The sequence below is a fragment of the Lutjanus erythropterus genome, chromosome 7 (genome assembly GCF_056507025.1).
Source record: "Lutjanus erythropterus isolate fLutEry1 chromosome 7, fLutEry1.hap2, whole genome shotgun sequence".
NCBI lineage: Eukaryota > Metazoa > Chordata > Actinopteri > Lutjaniformes > Lutjanidae > Lutjanus > Lutjanus erythropterus.
The window spans coordinates 9,346,700-9,370,657 of NC_139323.1; the positions used below are offsets into that span (position 1 = coordinate 9,346,700).

Genomic DNA, 23,958 nt, shown 5'->3' on the forward strand with positions numbered 1-23,958 from the left:
TCTTACAGAAAATGGGTGAATAAATAATGAATCATATTTTATATTGTGGAATTTAGGAGTATCTCTGCCTCAGGGGGTGCAGTGGAGCCATGATTTATTTTTGAGGACTTCAGAAAGAATAAGGTGTGAAAGTTTTCTATCATATTTGTCTGTCATGAGGGTGTTAGCTAGCTTTAGCTTCAGTATACAGGATATCAATGTATGAAGGGCTAAGTAACTTTACATATTCACTACACCTTCACAGGGTTCTTGTTTTAAAATGTCAGGTAGAAAAATAAAAACATCTGCTGGAGATGGACTTCAAAGTACTACATTTACCATCAACACTGAGTGGACAGCCACATAAAAAATGCCAAATTTTCCCTTTAATAAAAAGCTCAGAAAGGTGGGATTCAATGCACAGTTACAGCATTGTACTGGATTTGATGTACAAATAGAAAACTGGTAACAATTATCAAGATTTATCAAATATACATATTTATATATACAGTACATCAGTGTGCAAACAGTGTGAGTAATGTAATTACAGTCAACGACTTAAATACAGCAAAAACTCATTCAAATACAAAAACAGTGAGGTGAGTCTTGTTATCACAAGCGCACAAGTGAGGCCAGGTACACCCACACAGACAGGACATTATTAGGGTAGGGGTGCACATACACAGCCAGGGCAAACTCCACATTTGATGCCTGAACGTTGTGAACTCCGGTGCTGTACACGGCCTCTATGATGGGACGGATCTCAGAGAACGGCAGATGCAAGGGGAATCCTGAAATCTAAAAATAAGGACAAAAAAAAAAAGCCTATTAATGGTAATTTATGATAGGGATTTATTAATGTGACACTGGGTGTTTTCTGCCAGCTGACATCATTCAGTGACTCAGTCCAGTCCTTTTTTTCTCATTTCATTTCTTACCCTGTTGTCTCCCAGCTGGCTCTGCAACTCATGGCGGTGTCCCTCAGCCATGTCCCGCCCACCTCTCAGCTCCAGTTTGGGCAGGAATTGTTTCAGGGTGCTGGTGCAGTAGCGGTTCCAGCGGGTCGGGTGACGAGGCCGCCACTCCATGATCTTCTCCTTCAAGATCTTCTCAATTCTACGCAGAACAAAATGGTAAGCCTGCTTTGTACTGCAGCCTGACAAATCAAAATGAACTCACTGTGAACAACATCGACTTGCCTGTCCTGAAGCTCTGCTGCAGCTGCTTTATCTTTGCGCCGATACACCAACTCCTCCGGCTAAAGAGAAGCATATTTAGAGGAAAATATTAAAAAATATATACAGCTAAATGTACAAAAAGATTATACAGAAAGGTTCAACGCTCACTTGTACACTTGACAGCCCAGGGTGAGAGAAGGATCGGGAGAAAAACGGCTTCCACAAATTGGCTTTTGTAACATCGAAACTCATCGTCATTGGCGATGTGTATTCTTGAATGTTGAACCACACCTGAATAAAAATTCAGAGAAAATAAAATAATCCGCTCCGACATTAAAGGAACAATGTGTAAGATATGGCAACCTGTTAAAGCAAACTCTGAACAAGTCGGGCAGCAGCTAATCATTAGAGTAACACTCTAGTCTTTGCTGCGACTGCCTTTGGCTGTAGCCACCAGCTGCCATTAGCTCAGTTAACCGTGTAGCTCGTCAAGCCTTCCTGAACCTGCAGCTCAGACCACTGAGGGAGTGTTTGTGTTTAAATGACAGTTTGTATGTTCCTCTACAGGTTGCATAGTGCAATGCCCTTTGTTGATGACATCCTTGACTACAAATGTTCCACTTAAGAAAAAACTGGTGGAAACATGAGGTGGTTCACTAAATAGCATCAAGACTCCAAGAACTTTGAACTGAACCGGTTCCAGAACCAAAGCTAATTGAGGTTAACTGAGGTGAAAAGGGGTTTTCAGTGAAACAGCTGGAGGCCCGCTTGACATCAGGGAATACAGTACCAAGGTGAATTACAGTGGCTCTAGCCAAGACTGTGACACGACTACATCGACGGCAAAGACACGGCGCACTGAGGCGGGGACAGGAAAAGAGGAAAAGAGGAATATAGCAGAGAGGAGCGAGAGGGAGGTCAGGTATCAGTGAGGCAGCGAGGAGCCAGAATATCTTTACATCTAATGTGGTGAATTAAGAATTTATCTCAACCAAAACAGAGTTTGTGACTGTTGAAGACAAATGAATACAAACCTAGATGTTTTTGGTGAGTTTTATTTGTTTTTTGTTGCGTTTGAAGTGTGTTTCACTATGACTGAAGTCAAGTAAGCTCATCTTCATTCAGTAAAAGAGAGGAACTTGAATTCAGAAGGAACATGATTTATTACAGACAATAAGTGTAAGAATATTTCCTCTCTTTTGTGAGTTTATTTTGTTTATTTATCAAACTATAAAAGCTAAGAGAGCCTGTGAATGTAGCAAACTTGCATAGTTCTCCCAGCTGAAACTGTGGGGTGATTGGACTATCGCTTCTTGGAGCACAAAGTGATATCAGCAGACAGGACAGGCCGAGGCTAGCTGGTTAGCATGCTAATTTCAGTAGATGTCTCTGCAAGTGTCTTTGACATAACGCCTTAACTGTTACTCCTTCAAACTCTATTCGTAATGTTTTGAATGTTCTGGTCATATCTTACACATTGCACCTTTAAAAATATTAAAAAGTTAAATGACACATCATGAATTGCTAATCTGATATCATGCATTACTCTCTTTTCACTCACATTGTCAGCATTGACCAGAGAACCAACTGTCTGCAGTGGACAGAAGGTGTCATACTGTCCATAGAACTGTCCAGTGCTGGGGTTCCAGATCAGGTAGCGACTCTGCTCGTAAGTCAAGACATACGCTGTGGGGCCCTACAAAAGAAAGAAAGAGATCAGAAATCTTATTTATAACATATTTATTAGATCTCTGCTCCTAGTAGGTACTGTTGTGACAGATCATCACATATCTGAAATCTCCTTAAGTGATTGTTACACACCTCTGGTATAGCAGTGCCAATGATGAGCCAGGCTTTCTTGCCCATAGACAGGAAGTAGTTGCACAGCAGGACAGCATGTTCTTCTTCGTCTCCTGCTAGGAGGGTGAGGAATTGCTACAAACAAGAAGAGGAAACACAAGGCTCTGTGAAAAGGGCATTTTCCCTCCTTTTACCACAACCCATACCTCAGAGAGGGGCTCACTCACATCGCAGGTGCTCCACAGGTCACAGGCGCCAGAAAATGAAACTCTGTCTGGCAGCGAAGGGATGAGCGAGACAAACCGGGCAACCAGGGCCTGTGTGAGGATCAAGTCAGAGTGTCACTACGGAGTATCCAATCAGATAAGAAACAATTACAGCAGCCTCTTTCTACATTCACTTCGATCGAGCCACCGACCGTGGCCTCCTGGGGGCTGTTGGGGAATGCATTCAGCAACTCCTGCGGGGGGTTGAGCGGTCGAATGTAACGCGTGATGAAGACCGTCTTCCCACTGAGGTCTACGACAGTGGTCATGCAGGGTCGGTCTGGGTAAGACTGTGCTGCGTCCCTCTCAAACTTCTCTGAAGCTTGCAGCAGATGCTCGTCCTCCTGGCTGTCGAACTGCATGAAAAGGTCAAAGTTAGCAACAGAGGAATACACATCAGCAGCACTGTGTAAATGTATTAATACACCTTAAGAGTGATGCGATGAATTTGGTGGATAAAAAAGGGCGAGTGTTACCTTCAATTCCTTTATCTAGCACATGCAGCAGAATGTAAAAATATAAGTGACAGAAAAGGATGACAAACAAAAGAAGAAATTAATACACCGACACATAACCACCTATTTTTAAGAGTATGGACAACTAAACTTCAAAACAAGGGACAATTTTTTCCACTTCAGGGTGAGTAGAAGTTTTAAACTTAAAGATTTAAAGGGATAATTTGGATTATTTGAAGTGGTGTTGTTCAAGGTGCTCATCCACAGTCAATGTATTACCTACAGTAGATGGAGGTTGACACCCAGAGAGCAGCACCAGCATGGAAGCTAAGCATTGCTGTGGACAGGGTCAGGAACAAAACACATTTTAGCCTCCTAAAAAAACATCAGTTAAAGTGTAAGCTATATTTAGAAGATCTTCACCGCTTTACCTTGCCGTCAGACAGCCTTTTGTGACAGGAAACTGCTGTTATATAATCCACATAACGCTCTCTTCCTTAACCAGGCTCCCTTGGCAAAATCAGTAATTTAACCTTGCAGAACCTTGCAGAGTGTGATAGAGTGATATTTGGCTTATATAATGATGCTTTCTCATCAGAAAAGGCTGTCTGAGGGCAAAATAAAGTGGTAAAAATATTCTAAATATAGTGTACACTCAAACTGATTTTGATTTCTTCTGGGTGGACCTTTTGTAAGGGGCTAAAATACATTTTGCTGCTGATCCTGTCCACAACAGTCCACTGCTTAGCTTCCTACACTGGTACTTCTCCAAACTGGGGCAGTGCTGACTGCCATCTACTGAAGGTAATACACTGACTATGAATAAGTACCTCATACAACCTCCACTTCAAATAAACTAGTCTCTCATGTGAACTGACAATACAGACACTTAAAGTAAACATATCTGACAGAAAATCCACATAGAAACTTAAATAAGGTGGATGAAAATACACACATGCACTAAGTCAAACTAGCACACAGTGATAGAAGCAGGCTACTACAAGCAGACAGGATCTGTCCTTGAGTTTGGTACTTAAAGCGATAGTTCACCCAAAAATGAAATTTCACTCAATATCTCCTCACCCCTGTGCTGATGTGAGGATGGGTGAAGATCTCCAGTTCATAAAACACTCCTGGAGCTTCAACGAAAAACAGCGTTGCAGCCAAATCCAGTTCAACTGAAGTGAATGGTGACCAGTTTTAAAATGTAAAAAAAGAACACCAAAAAAACCCAGAAAATGTCTTCATACTGCTCGTGTGGTGTAATCAAGTGTCTATAAGTCACAACATTAAAATCTGACCCAAAAAGACATAATTTACACCATGTTTTTAGCCTAAATGTCAACTGTAGCCTCTCAGACCTGATGAAGCTCCAGGAGTGTTTTGTGAACTGGAGATCTTCACCCATCCTCACATCAGCACAGGGGTGAGGAGATATTGAGTGAAATTTCATTTTTGGGTGAACTATCACTTTAAACACGTCTTACCTTCTCTCTGATAGACTCTCCAGGCACCAGCTGAGGTTCAATGGTGATGAAGAGTGTGATGAATGCTCCCTCGCTCAGGCTTCGCAAGGTGTCATAACCACCATTAGTGCCGTGGCTGCGCTCCTTGCTGTACCCCAGCAACACTGCAGGCGTGTTCACCTTGAATGTTCCATCAATCTATCCAGTGGAATTAAAAACAATAAAAATCAGCGAGCAGTTCAGGCGGTCAGCATGCTAATAAATGTGTGTTAATAAATACACAAAAATAAAGACTCACCCTGGACTGAGAGTAAATGGTGCTGAAAGGAATCTTGACAGAGCCCAACCAGTGCTTCTCTACCCGAGTGTGCACTGATTTCGCTTTGTCTTTGTCAGTCTGAGGAGCAAAAGTTCATTTATGAAGCAAAGAACAATTCAAGGGACAGATTCTGATATAAACATGAACAATGTTTTACTCACCACTCCAGTTTCATAAACCACCTCATCAAATATGTTGATGAACACTTCGTCTCTGACTGACTGCAAGCTAGCAGTGCTGTAGTCACCGTTTGGGGCACTGAAGGGAGTTTCAACAATGTTTGAAATTAGTCCAAGTCAGAATGCTGCAGCCAGCAGAAGCAAAACTTTATCAGGGGCAGGGGTCTTCAGCCTCTACTATCAAAATAACCATTTTTGTCTGGGGAAATGAAAAATATGCTGGGAGCCACAACTACTAAATTCTCTTTTTTCCCCTTTTTTTTAATTTGGCATAACTCCATAGCTAACCTAGACTAAGACCTACCACTGGCAAAATTTACAGGAAGAGGTGCTGAGCCATAGATGTGCGCTTTGATGCACATTTTAGTTGACAAAATTTTAAAAACATTTTGTCATTGGGTATAGAGCCTGCACATTTCTACAACTGGGGAATGTTAGAATCACTTTAGGCCTACAAATGTTACAATAAGAACTGTAATTCATTTCAATTTAATTCTCTGTCAGAGCCACAGGTAGCCACTGGAGAGAGGCAAAAGAGACACACGCAGCTCGGGAGCCGCAGGTTGCAGACCGCTGCTTATGGGCAACTGCGCACCGTCAAAGTATGTCCACTGAAAGTGCAGTGACAGATTCTGATTGTTCCGATGTAAGATTGGTTAGAAACAGCTGTGTTGTTGCTCTTGTCACTGTTCCAGCAATTACTTAATCTGATTTAGTCAAAATAAACCCTGACTTCTCTATGTTAGATGAGAAAATATCAGGAGAGGAGTAAGAAGCAGTGAAGAGAGACGGCGTGTACTGCCAGAATATTTTCATATCTACCTCAGTGAACCAAGGGTTTATTTTGACCAAAAACCCAGTGCTGTATTATTGGTGGAACATTGGAAAGATGAACCAAGACATTTTTGGTGAGTTTTATTTTGTTTCTGTTGAGTTTGAGTGAAATGTGTTTTACGATTTCTGTAAAGAGAGTCTGGGTACTTGAGCAAGAGCAATAAATCAGTGATTTCTGGTTAAACAGACGTGTTACTTTTTTTTTTTAAAAAAAAGGTCTCTCTCTGTAGGGATTAGTCACTTAGACATAAAAACATGGTAAAATAGGATTCAGGTTGAAAAATAACAAAGTTAACCTTTAAGTGCCCTTAGCTGCAGTATCTGGAATGAACTGTAGGTTTTCAAGGTATGCAAGTGGATAAAGCTGATTTGGGAGTGAGCACAAGCAGCACTCAGTGGCCATAAAACACAGACAGAAATTATATTTCCTGGAACCATTTCCAGTATTTTACAGTGTGTTTACACTTTCCCAATGTTGTCTCCAAAGCATTACTCTGATGCAGTTGCTAAGAGCTGCTATTTTTAGATTTGTCTCGGATAAACAGATCACAAGCTACTGAATGTATCAGTGCTTTCCTGCATCTCAACGCAAAGTTAAAGTTTACCATAAAAGATAAAAGCTGAGACATGAAATACACAGATGTCACCTGAATGGGAGCTGCAGCTCCTCGTTCCAGCAGGGGTTTGGTCCATCAGCTGTGGTTGTTTGTAGTACTGTGCGCTGGAAGGAAACCTCCACAAAGGGCCTCACTTGTACCTTAGATCACACCAACAACAAACACACACATGTAGATCAAGTGCCAGCAAAGATCTTGCTGCCGTTCGGCTGTAAAATGCAGTTAACGTATGTTGTACCTGGCTGAGGAGCCAATCGCTGCCCTGGATGGCACTCTGAGAGGTCTGTCCTGGTTTACTGGAATAAAAAAACCCGACAAGTTAGGCACACGGGTAAAAAATAATTCTTTACTCTTATTTCTGAGGGCAAATGAGGATTTTTTTAAACTCTACATGCATCTGACTGGGTGTGCTGGACACTCACTTGCTGTGGGGTCTGCGGATGGGGACGTCGTATGCCCGGATGATGTTGATCAGCAGTTTAATGTCTCCGTCAGACAGGTTCTGAGCCGTCACCTTCTTTCTTTCTTTCCTCTGAGGTTTCAGCGGTCGCTTGGGTTCAGCCAGCTTGAAAAGGTTTAGTCCCAGAATCCTGATTGTCACAACAAACAGCTGTTATTATTTAGTAAATAACCTACAAGGGACTGCAAATAATTTAAACTGATATCATACTGAGTGGAAATCATATATTTTCATTTTATATTGTGGGATAGGATTAATACTAGGGCTGTACCAAATGTCTTTTTTTTTTTTTTTTTTTTTTACATTTAAACCTTCTGTTGAGGCTTTTGAATGAAGTTTTGGATGTCCTGTCATATTTTATGTCATCACCCTAAAAAAAAAAAACTAACCAACTCAATTTGAACAAGTAATATGATCTTTTTATAGATGGACTTAAGTAATTTACTATAACAGTATTAGAGCTGAAATATTTTTTTTATTATTTTGGTTATATAAAAGTAATTTATGATGCTGTTTAGTTTGCTGATAGACCGCCTTGTTAATACAAGTGCATGCTTCCCTTTGTGTACAGCAAGCAAACTGTTTCTAGTACAAATAAATATGGACTGAAGCAGATTATTTTGTTTGAGAATTTTAAAAATGATTATATCTTTCATCTTTTTTCCATTAAATTTAGACTCCACAATGCTCTGGAGTAACTGATAATCTTAGTGTAGTTTAATATTTATCTGCAGCTGTCCAGAAAAATCATGTTTAAACAGAATGAATAGCTAAAAACACTGTGCGGCATTTGAGTGTTGATTTAGAATTTGAATGTCAACGTTATGAATGAAGTTTCCAAGCTTCAAAACATTAGGTACAGCCCAAATTATTACCACCAACAGTACTCAGTCCCTCCAGGTATTTGCGATTTTATGATCACAATTTTGAGGGCATGTTTCCCTTGACATTTTCTTTTTTGTGAACTTTTATGGCAGAGTGAAAACTGTTGCTTGGTATGTATCCACTGTCTACTACTACTACTGGAAAATATGCAGGATTAAATTGTGGCGTCTACCAGGACAAAGAATGTTTCACTTGTTTGAACAAAGGAAAAACATACCAGACAGACAAACCTGTACAAGTCTCATGGTGTCTTGCCAAGTGTTAAAGCATGGATTGTGAGGTTGTAGTTGTGAATATATGATATTATTATAATATATAAACAGAGACGGGCAGTATTTCTAGTACTTGTATTTAAAACAATATTTGAAATACTTTTGAGTATTTTGTAAAATGTAATTTGTAACAAGATACTCTCAAGTGGGTTTTTTTTTTTTTTAGAATACTTTCTTTATGACTCATAAAACTCTTATTTTGCTAGATTAAACACAATCCTCCCATCTTAAAATGTGACTGAGAGATTGTTCTCTTGCAGGAACAATATTCCATCCCTACAGGAGGCGGTTAAAAAAAAAAAGTTAGTTTCTCTTAAAGTCAATTAAAGGCTTCTAACTGAAGTGGTTGGATCTCAGCGGCCATGTCTTTGAAACTAGACAGAGAGAAAGTTTGTACATCATGTACAACACATGCTATTTTCTTAGATGCAGTAGCATTTTGTACAAATTGAGAATACCCACTGCTACAGAAGTATTTTCCTGAATTTTGAAAATACAAAATACATGTATTCCTAATACATTTTCTATCACCAGTATTTTGTATTTAAATTTTATACATTTATTTGAGGAGGATTTAATATTTGTAACAAGATACATTTTGATGTGTCAAGGCCCATCTCAAGCCTATATTCATCTTAATTTTTCAGAAGTCCCCCACAAAATCAATTGTTTTGGCGAAATAATCTCTGCAAAATCCTGAAGGGACTGAATACTACACAGTGATGGTCACTACTGTACTGGTACTGTGGGTTCAAACTAAATGGAGGAACAGAACAAAGACACAGAGGGTGGAAGAAAAAGAAAGAAACTCTAAGCACATACCCCGGACCTGCACCACTGTTAAAAATGCATAGCAGAAGAATAACAGAAAAAGAATGGAACAGAAAAGATTATAACATTCACTTTCAATAATGAAAAAAATGTGCAAAGTAACACCCCGCAGTGTGATTGGCGTTGACGTACATTATCATGTATAAATCTGCGCACATGTCGTCAGAAACTTAAATGAAATTCTGATTTTCTGTTATCATGTCCACATGTTATGAAATCAGCACTTAAACACAGCCTTGAAGAGTTCCAGAGGAGAGTATTAGTCAGCCAGGGGAATGTAGTGTTGAGTTCAAGATCAAATAGACCGAAGACGCTCCAGGCCAAGAAACATACTTGATTTATACCGGCCCTGTCAGTCTCTCTGATAGCTTGATTTGGCTGTTGATCCCACAGTGCAAAGTAATCCAACTTATCTAAGCTTGGTCTTTACAACTTAAGCGGAGAGTTCAGGCACTCTTTGTAATTTTTCAATTCGTTTTGACAAGAGGAATAAGCTTAAGATACACAGATATGATCAATTACTGAACGGGAAGTAGCACTTTGTATACATGCTTGAAAAACTATTCTGTGATTGGCAGGAAAGACACATTACTGTAACATGCAGAACACAAACATGAAGGAATGGCAGTTATGAAAGATGGGAGTTAAAAGTGAAACAGACTTCTATAATGCCTGTGGGAGTGTTTACCCGATGCTTGGTATCTCCTCTTCTATCACCAAGTCTGACAGAAGGTAGTGATGCTTGGCCAGAATAAATCTGTTCATGACTGACTCTCTGACCTGTGGGAAGATGCCAAAATTAACGCTTAGCACAAAAAAAAATTGGTGTAATACAAACAAGTTTACATCACAAGGGCTGCTCACCTTCTGCAGGTATTTGGCTACTAAGGCTCGGTGTGAATCCAGATGTTCTTTAGTGTCAATTATCTCTCCTTCTTTCAGTCTCTTCTCATATTCCTGAAATAATTTTCAAACGAAAGAGAAAAAAACAGCTTCTTATGGAGCTAATGCCTTCTCATTCTGCCATAGTCGTAACATGACCTTTTTCACAGCAGCCACTTTGATGTACAGAGTAAACACAATTACCAATGATGCCAGTTTAGGTTCTGTTCCATTCGGGTCAAACAGAGTCAGGGTGCTGCTGTTGCTATGCATGTTGGATCCACTGACATATAGATGCCACACTGGCCTTTGGACATACATCAGCGTCACCGCCATATTAAGAAGAGCAAGACTGGCCTGTAAACAAATAAAAGTGTTTTTTCTGGTTAAAAAGCACTAAAACGTTCACATTTCTCAACTGATTACAGTGTATTGTTCTTAAACTCAAAGATTCATGATCTACATGGAGTTGGTTTAAAAAAACTTTTTTCCTTCTTCATGTAGATCATAAACCATTACTTATATCATGACTTATTGAAATTGGTTGAGAGATGTAAACATTACAGTGCTTTTCATCCAGAAAATCAGCAGCAGGCCTTGCCCGGTACAATATGTTGGTGGTGAGGCTGATCCGGTCAATGTGGCGTCTACATCCATGGCTCTAATAAACTAAATTGAATTAGCAGCAGTGGTAACACCTGTGTTCATCTACTATTTCACATCAATGTGACTGCTGTGAAAAAGGTCAATTTTTTGCTTAAGTAAGCGTGTGGAATGCTGACCTGGAACACCTTATCGGTGACCTCCCTCTCCAGCGCAGGAACACACTTGTAATTTCGAAACTCTGCCACTTCCTTGTTCCTGAGCCTGAGGAGGCGAAATCTTTTGGACCTGTCCAACTCTTCATCAGTCACAAAGTTAAACTCCTCCTGCAGCTGCTCTAGACGGAAGTACTCCGGAGCCGTCACCTCTCCACTACTGGCAACCTGGCCAAGCACAGGTACAAAGAAAGACACCGTTTTGTGTTTTCACTGTCAAGATCTCTTGCTTTATGCATAGTTCTATAGTCTGATACCCACTTTTAGCAGCTGCATGATTGAGGCGTTTTTTGGATCGTTGGGGTCAAGACGGGACTGTGTGGCCCACTCTCCAATTTTCTTCATGTCATATAGTCCAGATGCTCCAATATATGTGACAGCATCAAGACGGCTCAAGCCACTAAAAACAGAGAGAGGGGGAAATTGATTAATGCTACTGAAGACTAATTACCTGTGGATAATTTGTTACATAGACAAGGTTCAAACTTGAGCGACAGACTTAAAGGACCACACAAGTATTTTGCCATGTTTTAGCCCGTAAACTGTACACTACAAGCACAACACAGAAGCTGAAGCTTATTTTAAGGTCGTATGACACTTCACTCATGACAGTCTTGAGCTTTCCCTCAGACAGATGCATTCAGGTGCTTGGAGGACGATCTGACATCAGTGTTTTGAGAATTTGCATAAAGAATGAATGAGCTGTTGAAAATACAAACATGGGAATATTTGTGGCATGGCAGTATTAAAGGGACAGTTCCAATTAATTGAAGTGGGGTTGGTAGTATTTATTGACAGTCAGTGTATTACCTGCAGTAGATGGTGGTCGACACACTATATATTCTAGTAACACAAACTACCCAGTTCAGGCAGCAGCAAGTCTGCAGCTCCCATGTTCTATGAGATAAAATTACTGATTTTGTTAAAGGAATGTGGTTGCACTGAAGAGCGCGATATTTAACATGCATAACAGTGACCTGCAGGCCATCTGACAGCAAGAGAAAGCAGTGAAAATATTCTAAATATAGATATAGATTTCTTTAGGTGGCTAAAATAAGTTTTACTGCTGGCCCTACACCATTACTCCTGTTGCTTTTCAAAACTGGAGGATTGTCACCCGCCATCAACTGTAGGTAATACACTGACTTTGGATAAATACCTCATGGAACCCCACTTTAAAGCATTTCCCATAAGCTGCTGCTAAAGGCATCAACACAGATGCTTTACAGAAACTTCACCTGCTGCTTAGTCTTTGATGCAAAAATAAAGCCAAAAGTTCAACACAACTGACCGCTCTTAAAAAAGTTTAAAGTCTGAGGTAGTTGCCACGCGGACATAAACTGACACCATATGCATTCATGATTATAAACACCTGTGGTACGCTGTGGGATACAATCTGCAATGATGTAAATCATACAGGATATACAGTTCATGGGCTAAAACTTGCAAAACCACCAGTACAATTCTTTAAAGGGATAGTTTGCATTATTAAAACTGGGCTTGTGTGAGGTACGTATCCATAGTGACTGTTTTATCTATAGTAGATGGCAGATGAAACGACCCCAGTTTGGAGAGGCAGCAGGAGCGCTGGTGAAGGAAGCTAAGCAACGTGCTGCTGTTGACAGGGTCAGCAACAAAACATATTTTAACTACCTAAAAAGGCCAGTCTAAAAAAATCATTATCTGTTCAAGTGCACATGCAGTTTAAGTTTTACTTTTCTGAAGGGAAACCGCTGTTATATAAGCCGAATATCACTCTCTCCAAATCACCAGACTCCACTGGCTCATTTTACACAGCGGAACATGGATAAGTACCTCATACAACCCGAACTATTCCTCGAAGTGATATTACCTGTGTATGCCGCCAGGTTGTTGAGACACAGGAGGGGCAAGTGGTACATCATCTGGTCCAATACCCCAAGAAACACAGCATGACAGCTTCCCAGAGGTCAACAGGGTCTGTTTGTTACTGCCGTCAGCCTCAAAGGAGAGCGGCACATCTGATGAGGCACACAGACAGAGGAGAGACAGGGAGACAAGGACACCTGAGACAACTGAAAAATGCCTGTCCAACAAATGTGTGGGCAATGATTCACACTCAAATACAGATGTTATCCTTGTAGTGGGAACATATTTTGTTCTTCATTTACCACTTCCAACACCCTCATGGTCGAACATCACTCTCTGATTGCTGCTAAACTCAAATTCCTCCAGAGGGCCATTGCCAGTTAAAACTGAGGGCTCTGGTACTGGAATAAAGACTTGAGCCAGGAGGGAGCACGATGAGCCAATCTCCTCAAACACCTACTCGCACAGAGTACACACACACACACGTATGAAGGAATGAGGAAAAAACACAGGTCATGTAGCAATCTATCAAGCAGATGTGTGGATTAGACAAAGTGGCAGCTAAATGTTTCTGTGCTGTACCTGCAAATTGATGCTTTGGGGACAGTTAACTATCTTGAGATTGAAAATCTGGCCAAAGTGCACTCTGAAATCAGTGTTCAGGGAGCGGCTGTCTGTTCGGGAAACTTCTTTGCCATTGTACAGGATCTTGGTGAAAAGAGAGCGCCTTGCAACATCCTCTCTTCGAGCTACTTCAGCCCTGAAACAAGAAGTAAACAAACAAGATGAAAAATGCCCACAGTAGCACAGTAACAGTGAAGCCCTTTTATTTCTGATTTACATGCAATATTTCAAAATGTCTCTAAAAAGTCTTGCTCATACCTGGGACAGAGTTCACTGGCGGTGATGTTTCCAGATGCAGACAGCTCGGGGATCAGGATGGCTTCTCCTGGTTTCCTGCGTATCCTCAAGGCTTTCTCTCTGACCCGCTGCTCTATAGAGTCAAACTCTGGCTTCTCGGGGGGCTCCGGCTTTGGGGGACCTTCTTCAGTGGGCCCTTCTGATTCGCTTGCCTCCTGGTCTTCATCCTCTTCTTCTGTGTCGTCCTGTGCCTGGCCTTTCTTCTTCTTTTTTCTCTTCTTCTTTTTGGCTTTCTGAACACAGCAAACATAGGATGTGTGTGTATGAATGTATGTGTGTTTATTCACACAAGGTAAAAAGATGTCTCGATTTTGAAACCAGAAGAAGATACTGGTATTGTATGAAACTAGTAGACAAAAGGAATCCATTGGTACATACAGTTGACTAAAGAACACTCTAAAGACTATATTTTGGCGAGTGAAAAACTGGCATTGCGATTTTCAAATGAGTCCATTGAACTTTTTATTGAGGACATCTGAATGAATATTTCAATATTTCTGCATACTTGAATCCCTAAACAGTATTGGGATATCATAAACTGGGTAGGGCTGGAAAGCCGAGGCACCTGTATTGATGTGTGATGATGTTATTCCCCACAGCAGCCATTTCATTGTAGTGAGACCATTTTTTGAAACTTGACCTCTAAAATATAATATATATATATATATTATATTATAAAACGACCTGCTGCGACTTCTAGGATAATCACAGCCTCGTGAAATTTCACAACTACAAACCAGAGACCTGGGTCACTTAGAGGATGGATGGCTTTTCTGTGCATATTGATAATAAGGGGGTCTCTGACCAATCCCAAGAACAGATGTATTCACTATCCAATTATCGAAAAATGCAAATGGTATAAACCCACAAACAACTTATGAGACATAACTGAGCATGGGCCATAATAACCTGCATCCTCTTGTTTTAAGCAATTTTGCACTCTGAACTTTCAAAATAGGAGAAGGTACCCAACCAAAACACAATGTTCATTACAGATTGATGACTAGAAAAAATCCAATGCCCCCCTTAAAATGACAAAAGTACTGTATGGTGGGTGGAGGTGGGGGTGGGGAAGTTGTGTTTTAAAATGTAAATGCGTAACATAAACAAATAAACATGATACAGATTGCTTAGATTTGTTTTTCTTTTCTAAAACAAGATACATACTGAGATGAATATTTAACAGTTGAAAAATCAACTTGTCAGTGCTCTCTGCTGAAAAGACTAACTGCAATTTATTGTTCCTTACTGGGCAGCCTATACCATACTGATATATATCTGCACTAGGCTCATATCAGGCGGTTTATCAGTCTGGTTCTAGCAGGTACCTGTTTCCTCCTCCAGAGCTTCCACTCCTCCAGCTGTTTCCTGTACTCTGCAAACTTCTTCTGGTAGTCCTCTTCACTCTCTGCCTCCAATTCCACTACTTCTGCCAAGATCTCATCTTCGTACTCTCTCTCATCTGTTGCCCGGTCCACATTCTCTCTGAAGCAGGATTGAAAAAAAAAAAATCTTTAGAACAAAATACATACATTATCCAGCGAGCATTTGCTGGTAGTGAATATGTACTCTGGTTTTAGATAGATAGAGATAGATTTATACCTTCTGAAAAGACTTCTCTACACATATTTTTGTAAGTTCTGTGGAGCAGCAGCAGCAAATGCACTATCACAGGCCAGTTACCTTCTGAGGTAGAGTTTATAAGGTGTGTTGGCAAACTTCTGAAAGTCTCTTAGGGCCTTGAGCTCCTTCCACACTTTAACTATGTTCTTCAGCAGAGTCCTGTCCTTCTCCTGCTCACTGTCTCGCAGCTGCCGAGTATTCCTGTGATATTCAAGGAAAACACACAGCAGGAATGTTGAAGTCATCGTGCCTGTTTCTAGACTGAACAGGACACGGATGAAACACAGTCTTTGGGTGTGTGTGTGTGTGTGTGTGTGTGTGTGTGTGTGTGTGTGTTGGGGAGACGGGGGGGTGACACTCACCTAACCTCCAGGCTGTACTCAGATATCCTCTGCTGCATGGCTTGAGTAAGGCTCTGCCTGCCATGGATGTCGAGCATATTCCGCATTGCACTCCTCAATCCATTCAACTACAGCAAACAGGAAACACAAGACACATCTGATGTATATATGTGACTGAGAAATTTCTAAATATAGTCAGGAATGTTAAGTGAGTGGTTGTGACAGTGTGAGAGTGAATTTTACCTTGTCAGTAAGGTGTCCTGTGAGATTATTGTGCTGCCTGGTGAGGTACTGATCATACAGCTGAGCCAGACGAGCCCCCAGGACATGTTCACGACTGAAGAGAGGGTGATGGGAGAAGATCAGCCCAGAGACATCAACATCCAGCTGGTAGTCTCCTTCGGGGTCCGCCGCTCCAGCGATATAGAGATTAGCGTACTTGGACTTCAGCGCCTGGAGAATAGAACAACATCATCCATCATGCAATGTTCTGGAAAATGATAATCATAATGAAATATACTCTGTGCTTGTGTGTGTGTTTAAGAGTGTGTGTAGGCTTAAAGAAAGCATGAAATAGCTGGCAAGACTGACAGCACAACAGGGAATGCTGTAATGAAAAGTCATGCATGACAACAATGAATCATAAACACCCAACTGAACTACAATGAATGCTCCATTTTCAGATGATCACATACAGCAGCTGTACCTTCAGAATTAAAAAAAAACTGTCATGAGAAGACAGGAGTAGTTTGATGATACAGACTGGATACAGAGAAGCTTCCCACTCTGACTCTCCCAACCAGTGAACCACATCTGAACACTGTTTTGGATCTGTGTTTACATATCTTGTGTCTCTATGGTCAGTCACGCCATTGCAAAACCTGAGTTTTATCAATTTATTAGTGCGAAGAGAGTCTAGAATCAGCTGCTTCCAATGAGGATGCAGATGCAGATCATTTATGAATAACAGGTCAATTACTATAACACACAACACATTAAATATTTTACAGCCATTAGCCAACATTTACATAAAACAAATAATTTTGACAGCACTCAATAATGTGATTCTAGCCTCTAAAGATGCACTGTAGCATTCATTATACTTGAAGGGATAGTTCAGTTTTTTTGAAGTGTGGATTCAGTGATGTGCTCATTCATAATCAATGTACTACAGTAGATGGCAGTCAGCCTGGAAACTAAGGAATGTACTAAAGTGGACAGGTTCAGCAGCAACACGTTTTAGCCACCTACAAATCACAGGTTTAAGTTACAAAGAAACACAAGACTTGTAACATTTTAAAAACATTACAGCAACTTCCATGTTCTGCAAGGTTAAATTACTGTTTTTGTCAAATTAGTCTGATGGCTTTAAGAAATACAATCGCAGATATAACTTCAGTTTGCTGTCAAAATATAGCATATACTTAAAATTATATTGATTTTTTTTAAGTATGTGAACTGCAAACTACAGGTGGATCTAACACGATGCAAATATTTGTGCCACTTCCTCTATATTCTCTGATGGTTGTTAGAAACTGTCCGACTTGACTTCAGCTTTTTGACCCTGCCTCCTGCTGTGGCCGCCTGATCTCATCTACTTTCTAGCTGAAGCGCAGTCCGTCTCGAACAAGCCTATTTTTTGACGTGCATACTATCGGTCATCACGCTCAAGACCGCAGGTGCAGGTACTAGAGAGTTTAGTTTTAAACTCTTAAAGGAGCTATAAAAAGACAGAGAAATGCATATAAAAGCTAACATTCAATTTTAATTCCAGCTTCTTCTTCTTCTTCTTCAAAAGACAAATCCACAGTGCCCACAATGCCCAGCTGGAGTTGTAGCTTTATACTGTCTGTGAAGATGATATCACACGTGTCAGCCTCCACCTCTGCTCTATTCCCTGATAACGCCTCCTCCTCCCTTTGTACCAAATGCCAAACTGCCCTTTCTCTTTTTTTCATAATGGCAGAGGGATTAGAGAACACTCAAGTCCAATGGAGTCTCAACACTTTCAGTGTATGAACGCACACAGTGCTTCAAATATGGCAAATGAGTGGAGTGATCAAAGTGAGAGTCACAGCAGACGTGTGTCTGACCTTCCTGTACACAGTGTGCAGTGCAGGGTCCAGGTCCTCCTCCATGTGGAAGAGAGGAGGTCGAGTGGATGATTCCTTTATGGGGTCAGGCAGAGCCATGATCCTGCCGTCGTCTCCAAACCACTTCTTACCCTTTAGAAATCATTTAAAAAAATGCACATATTTTTAAGGGTTCCTTAATAAAGTCAGTACTAGTTACACACTGTCTGGCATGTCGGTTGACATTACCTCCTCCGTTTTCAAAACACGGTTCTCCAGAATGTTCTCATTGGTCAGGGACACAGGAGGCCTCTCGCCCACATATAGACCCTCATCCTCCAGAAAACGAGGCTTCATGTTTTCAGGCAGCTTAGTGGAGGTCGGGACTGTGACAATGAAATAAAAATAGTAAATATTCTGAAAATTTCAGGTGATCGTTGGCAAGACTTGTGGAAAATACATCAGACATCCACTAATTCACAGATATGGGGGAATTCTCTTGGAAAATTTTGATGCAAATTTTTAAAAACACGCCCAATATTAAGAGTAAATATTTAAACATTAATTTACTAAAGCAGCAACTAACGATTCTTTTCATTGTCAATTAATCTGTTGACTTTTCTCTTGATTAATCATTTAGTTGTTTGGTTCATAAATTGTCAGAAAATGGTGAAAAAGGTAGATCAGTGTTCCCCAAAGCCCAAGATGATGTCCTCAAATGTTTTGTTTTGGCCACAATCCCAAGATATTCACTTAATTGACAGAAAAGAGTTAAGAAACCAGAAACTATTCACATTTAAGAGGCTGGAATCAGAGAATTATAACTTTTTTCCCCAAACAAATTGCTCAAACCAATTAATTCATTATCAAAATAGCTGATGATTAATTTAATAATCATTTCTATTGCTGATTAATTGTTGCAGTTCTAGAATTCAACATGCTGGAGAGAGTGTGGAGTAACAGATGCAGACGTAGATATTGAAGTAGATGCACTCATATTTTGGAAATGCCACAAAATATTAATATTCTGGAAAAATGTATACAAAACTATGCAAAAAGATACTACAGTATGATATCCCTATGAGCTACATGGTCCTTTATCTGTGTAATTTTAATGTTGAGCGAGAGAATATGTGAATAAGGAATAGGTATCAAAATATTGGTAATAGCTGGTAAAAAAAAGCTATCTCAAGGACCTGGGGTACAGTTGTCCTTCCTTATCTGGGAACAATGGATAGAAATAGTAGAGGAAACCTACATAATGGAAAAACTGACACATTGTCTGAGATTATGAAAAAAATAGAGGGAAGAAAAGAGGGAGAATTTTTTTCAGGCAGAATATTGAAACTGACATCACATTATTTCTACATGTGATTCAGGTGCTTTTGTACCTGTTCGAAAACTTGGCGTGAAGAGGAGCTCACTTTCTTGCTGAACACGTTTACTGTAGCTGACATACTCTGCTTTCTTCACTTCAACAAAGTCTTGGGACGATTGTTCAATGACGAACAAATCTTCCTCTTCGTCTCGCACTAGAGGAGCTTCTTCCCTCTATGGTGGGATGAAGAACATGAGGCACTGGGAATCTACTCGGTCTTACACAACTGCAGGTATAGAACAGGTGGAAATAATCATGACGCACACAGCAAACTTCTTATCTATTACCTGGTCTTCATGTTCATCTTGATTATCTTCATCAACCTCAGCATCTTCCTGCTCTTCGACATCTTCTCCCCTTTCTTCATCTCTGTCCTCGTCAGCTGCTTTTTTCTGTTTTTTTCTTTTCTTGCTGCTCTTCTTAACCGTCTCTTGTGGCTCTGGCTCAAAGTTGAATGTGAAGAAATTGTATGCCTCCTCAGCAGTTGGGAGGCCCTTTTCAGCCTGAATTCACACAGAATACAGAAATAAATACAACAACACAAATGATTTGTCTTTAAAATGATCGCGATCATGTCTCCAGCCTTACTCGTCTTGCTGCTTCTCTGAACTTGACCCTGGTGCTGAGGCCCGGAGGGACTTCATGTCTTCCAGCTTTGTCCAGATCGACCTGTAAAACACTGAGAGTTAAAGCTCCACCTCTGGATTAGATTACATGGGTACAATCGTGGCTAGAGAACCCTGTGCGGCCACAGCTGAGGTAGACGCTCACCTCTCTGTCAAACCTTGTGACAGTGTCTCTGTCTCTGAGACTCTGTAGACGACTGGCTGGCTCGAGAGACGACTCCTGCTGCTGAAGGCTCTCACCTTTAGACTGAACACAAGAGGCCAGACTTCAATACTAATTTACAAATACACATTTTTGCCAAACAGGTGGTTTTCATAAACTTGTTCATATAGAAGATAGTTGGGATGCTTAATAATATCAGCATGCCATCTAGGGATGCACCACATTATTTGAAGCTTTGTTTGCTGCCATGGTATTCAACAGCAAAAATAGTATTTGATTGTTCATATAGATATATATCTCTTCCCTGTTGGCTGCCTTGGTGTCACTTGTGCTGCCGTTGTTTAATTGGTCTGTATCAAGCTGGAGTTGCTGTTTCAGTCATGTGCACCTGCCTGCTTCTCCCTCTCTGTCTCTAACAACGCTGCTGCCTTGGACTTATTTTGCCCTAACTGCCTCCACTGTCTGTCAAACCAGTGTTTCTGACAAAGACAGCAACAGCAGCCTCAGTGTGAGCTGGACGCTAACTTTAGCGCTTGACTTCTGCCATGATGATTTTCCAGTGAGAATTACTACGAACCTTCAGAGCCAAAAATATAGCATTTGTTCCTATCTGCAGAGATGATCAATATCAGCATCAGCAATCTGCCAAAATAATCTTTAAAATATTGTCACATCAGGTAGTGGGATAAATTCAATATGGTGCATCCCTACAAGCTGGTTTGTGGAAAAAAAAGCTGTGTTTACTCTGGCTGCTCTCAGTCTCTCTTCCAAGCGCCGTGTCACAAAGTCATCTAAATGCTGAGATCCAGAAGTCTGCTGAATTCTCAAGGCGAGACCTGGAAGACAAAGAAGACATATCATTAGACACTAATTACATGTGTTAATCAGTGTGGTATTATTACTAACATTGACTGTCTCATTTAAAATATTTGCACCAAGTGATTTGTCAGACTCTCAGTTTTGGACACTTTTTCTTTCACATGATATTAAGATTAAAGATTTAAATCCTATTTTTGTTATTAAACTTGGGTAAAGGATCACACAGACTTTGGTACAAGTCATTTTTAATGACGCAATAAAACAGCTAAAAAACATAAAGGCAAGTTTAGAGATAAAATGGACACTAACCTCTCAGAGAACCAGTCGGCGGTCTTGACAAAACCACAGGTTCGGCTGCCTTTTCAGCTGGTCTTTCATCTTCACTGTGGTGCTGAACGGTGGAGATCTCCTCCACATCATCATCACGGGACTCCTGGGCTGAAGACCGTTCAAGTACCTGATGTATGCGAAGATATGGAACAACTATATACTGTTATATATGTTGGCACTATGGTTATTACAAACAGCGATAATAACAGAACTGAGGGGGCAAAAGGAAGTACCCTTTTCTTTCGCCTCTGTCTCTGAGCCGTCATTGTGCGTTTCAGTGTCTCCCCAGGATCTTCCTCACTGCTTTGAGATTCCTTGTGCAACACAAGCAAACAGTTAAAATGACAAAAAGCAACAACAGTACTGCGTATGCAAACTGAACTTTTGTCCACACTGCTATTAAGCACAGCTGTTTCATTGGCAGAGGGAAGAGAGAGAGGAGATTATTGTTGAGCGGTTAGCAGCAGCACACACTGGAGGGTAACTACAGGCTACAGGCAAAGCTACAAAGGACACACCAACCTTCATTGTAGTTTGTAGTTTTCCCTTTATCAATTTGGTAGATGGAACCAGAGCCTGTCAAGTATAATTAGATTTACTAAAGTGTTAGCAGCTCCTTCATCTGTGTTCCTGTGTGTTTCTGACTTTGACTGTGTATAAAGTGAGGAGCCACCCCTCCAAGTCATGTTGAGTCTTGTCAAGAAGGTTGTTTAGTTAGTGTTGGATCAACTCTACAGGGGGAAGCCCATTTCCGCCAATGTGATGAAAGAAAAAGTAAGCAACTGACTTAGTATCTCAAAATAATGACTAACTTTCTCAAAATAATTCCAAACTTTCTCAAAAAACGTATGTATGTCCAAATAATGAGTAGTTGGTGTGTCAACATGATGAGATAGTCTCAAAATGATGACGTATTTATCTCAAAATAATGAGTTAGTATGTCAAAATAATGGTTTAGTATCTAACTCACTATTTTGAGAAACAGCGTCGTAATTTTGAGAGTGTGACATTAGCGATACTGACTCGTTGTTTCAAGATACCAACTTATTGCGAGAAAGTTTCTCATTTCTTTTTATTTTCATCGCATTGGTGGAAATGTGCTTCCATAAAAAAGTCTCCTGTCAGACCACAGAAATAACGGAGGATCTTATGTTCATCTCTGATAACATTAAATTAGAATATAAACTTTACCTGAACGTCGTCTTCATCTTTGTTTTTTACCAAACTGTCCTGCAAAGCTCGCCCTTTCTTTCGCAGTTTATCTCGGATGTCACTGGAACAGAACAGAGGCAGTTACTGAGCTAACGTTAGCTTACTTATGTACAGCTAACAATGAAGAACCGAGACAGCAACAACTAACGGTACCTTGAAGAAGACATGGTGGAGGCGATGATAGTTTTCTTTACAGCGCTTAATAAATGCTAAAAGCGACCTGACTGTGAGCTCTGTTGTTGTGCTCTAACGTTACTCTGGATTAGTAGCGGCTAACTCGCTAAAATGAGGGGACGCTTGTGCTCGAGTTTGTAATTTGCCAAGCAAGATATTTTCTCTAAATAAAACCGCTATCGCTGCCTGGTAACCAGATAAACTACATCTCTACCTACCTTGAAACTAGGCGCTGAAGCAGACAAACACTTTCAACTGTTTTGGATTTCCATTCGCCCAGTGGACTGTCAATCAAATATCCTGGGGCCATATGGGTCTGCCCACTACGGTGTCCGGGAAGCCCCAAGTGCGCATTACCAATCCATAGCACCACATGATACCACCCAGTAAAACAATGATTTCCACCTTATTGACACAGATACCAGAACCAGTCATGTATTCAAACGTTTTAACATGAGTTTTGCGTTTCATATTCATGCAACTGATGAACAAGTAATTCTAATTTGTAGCAAGACACTTTTTGATATATTTGTGGCCATCTTATATTTATTTATTTATTTGTTTGTTTATCTATCTATCTATCTATCTATCTATCTATCTATCTATCTATCTATCTATCTATCTATCTATAGAAGAATCAAAAGTCATTTTCAGGAGAATACAGTTTACAACAACAGAACAACTGAGTGGCACAAATAGTTAAACAAAAAGAACAATGACAAAAATAAATAATTATGAGATAAAAGAAAAAATGTAAGTGGTCAATCTGGAATTAAGGTACATATATTCAAAAAGATACATACATATAATATCAACATATTTTTGATATAGCATTATCTTATTTAGATAGCAAATATAGGAATAGCGTTTTCAAATAATTTTGTCAATGAAATATTTTGAATTATTATTCCTGACATAGAGAAGTTTGTTCACAACAAGATTGGACATTTGTAATAATTATGTCTGAAATCATTATTACTCAATTTGAATGTAATAATAAACCGTTGAGTTTCATGACAAGTACTTGTAATTGGTCCCTGTCTGATTAAGATATAGTGATTTTAGTGATCTCATTGATCTCATTGTGTATTGTTATCAGTGGTGGACAGTAGTGAAGTACATTTACTTGAGTACTGTACTTAAGTAAATTTTTTGAGTATCTGTACTTTACTTGAGTATTTGTTTTTTTGGAAACTTATGACTTTCACTC

At 40.1% G+C, this 23,958-nt stretch overlaps 1 protein-coding gene across 2 annotated transcripts; it reads right to left on the bottom strand.

The window, feature by feature from the left end:
* Window positions 1–343: 343 nt before the first annotated feature.
* On the bottom strand, window positions 344–22,956 carry cc2d2a (coiled-coil and C2 domain containing 2A). 2 transcript variants are annotated; one of them, XM_084722568.1, is made up of 38 exons: window positions 22,728–22,956; window positions 22,554–22,635; window positions 21,885–21,938; window positions 21,596–21,676; window positions 21,342–21,489; window positions 20,958–21,049; window positions 20,196–20,297; window positions 20,013–20,093; window positions 19,712–19,927; window positions 19,438–19,597; window positions 18,296–18,432; window positions 18,068–18,199; window positions 16,218–16,427; window positions 15,996–16,102; window positions 15,694–15,834; window positions 15,339–15,495; window positions 13,972–14,243; window positions 13,672–13,849; window positions 13,392–13,545; window positions 13,094–13,241; window positions 11,503–11,641; window positions 11,206–11,409; window positions 10,406–10,498; window positions 10,230–10,321; window positions 7,516–7,683; window positions 7,332–7,389; window positions 7,124–7,233; window positions 5,625–5,721; window positions 5,443–5,541; window positions 5,166–5,342; window positions 3,376–3,579; window positions 3,185–3,274; window positions 2,979–3,092; window positions 2,719–2,853; window positions 1,326–1,448; window positions 1,179–1,237; window positions 918–1,095; window positions 344–777 (listed from the first exon to the last, which is right to left on the bottom strand). In XM_084722568.1, the coding sequence occupies exons 1-38, from the start codon at window positions 22,739–22,741 to the stop codon at window positions 592–594; spliced, it is 4,992 nt and encodes a 1,663-aa protein (XP_084578694.1). In that variant the 5' UTR covers window positions 22,742–22,956; the 3' UTR covers window positions 344–591. The 2 variants fall into 2 exon arrangements, with proteins under 2 accessions (XP_084578694.1, XP_084578695.1); XM_084722569.1 differs by lacking the exon at window positions 21,885–21,938.
* Window positions 22,957–23,958: the final 1,002 nt, after the last annotated feature.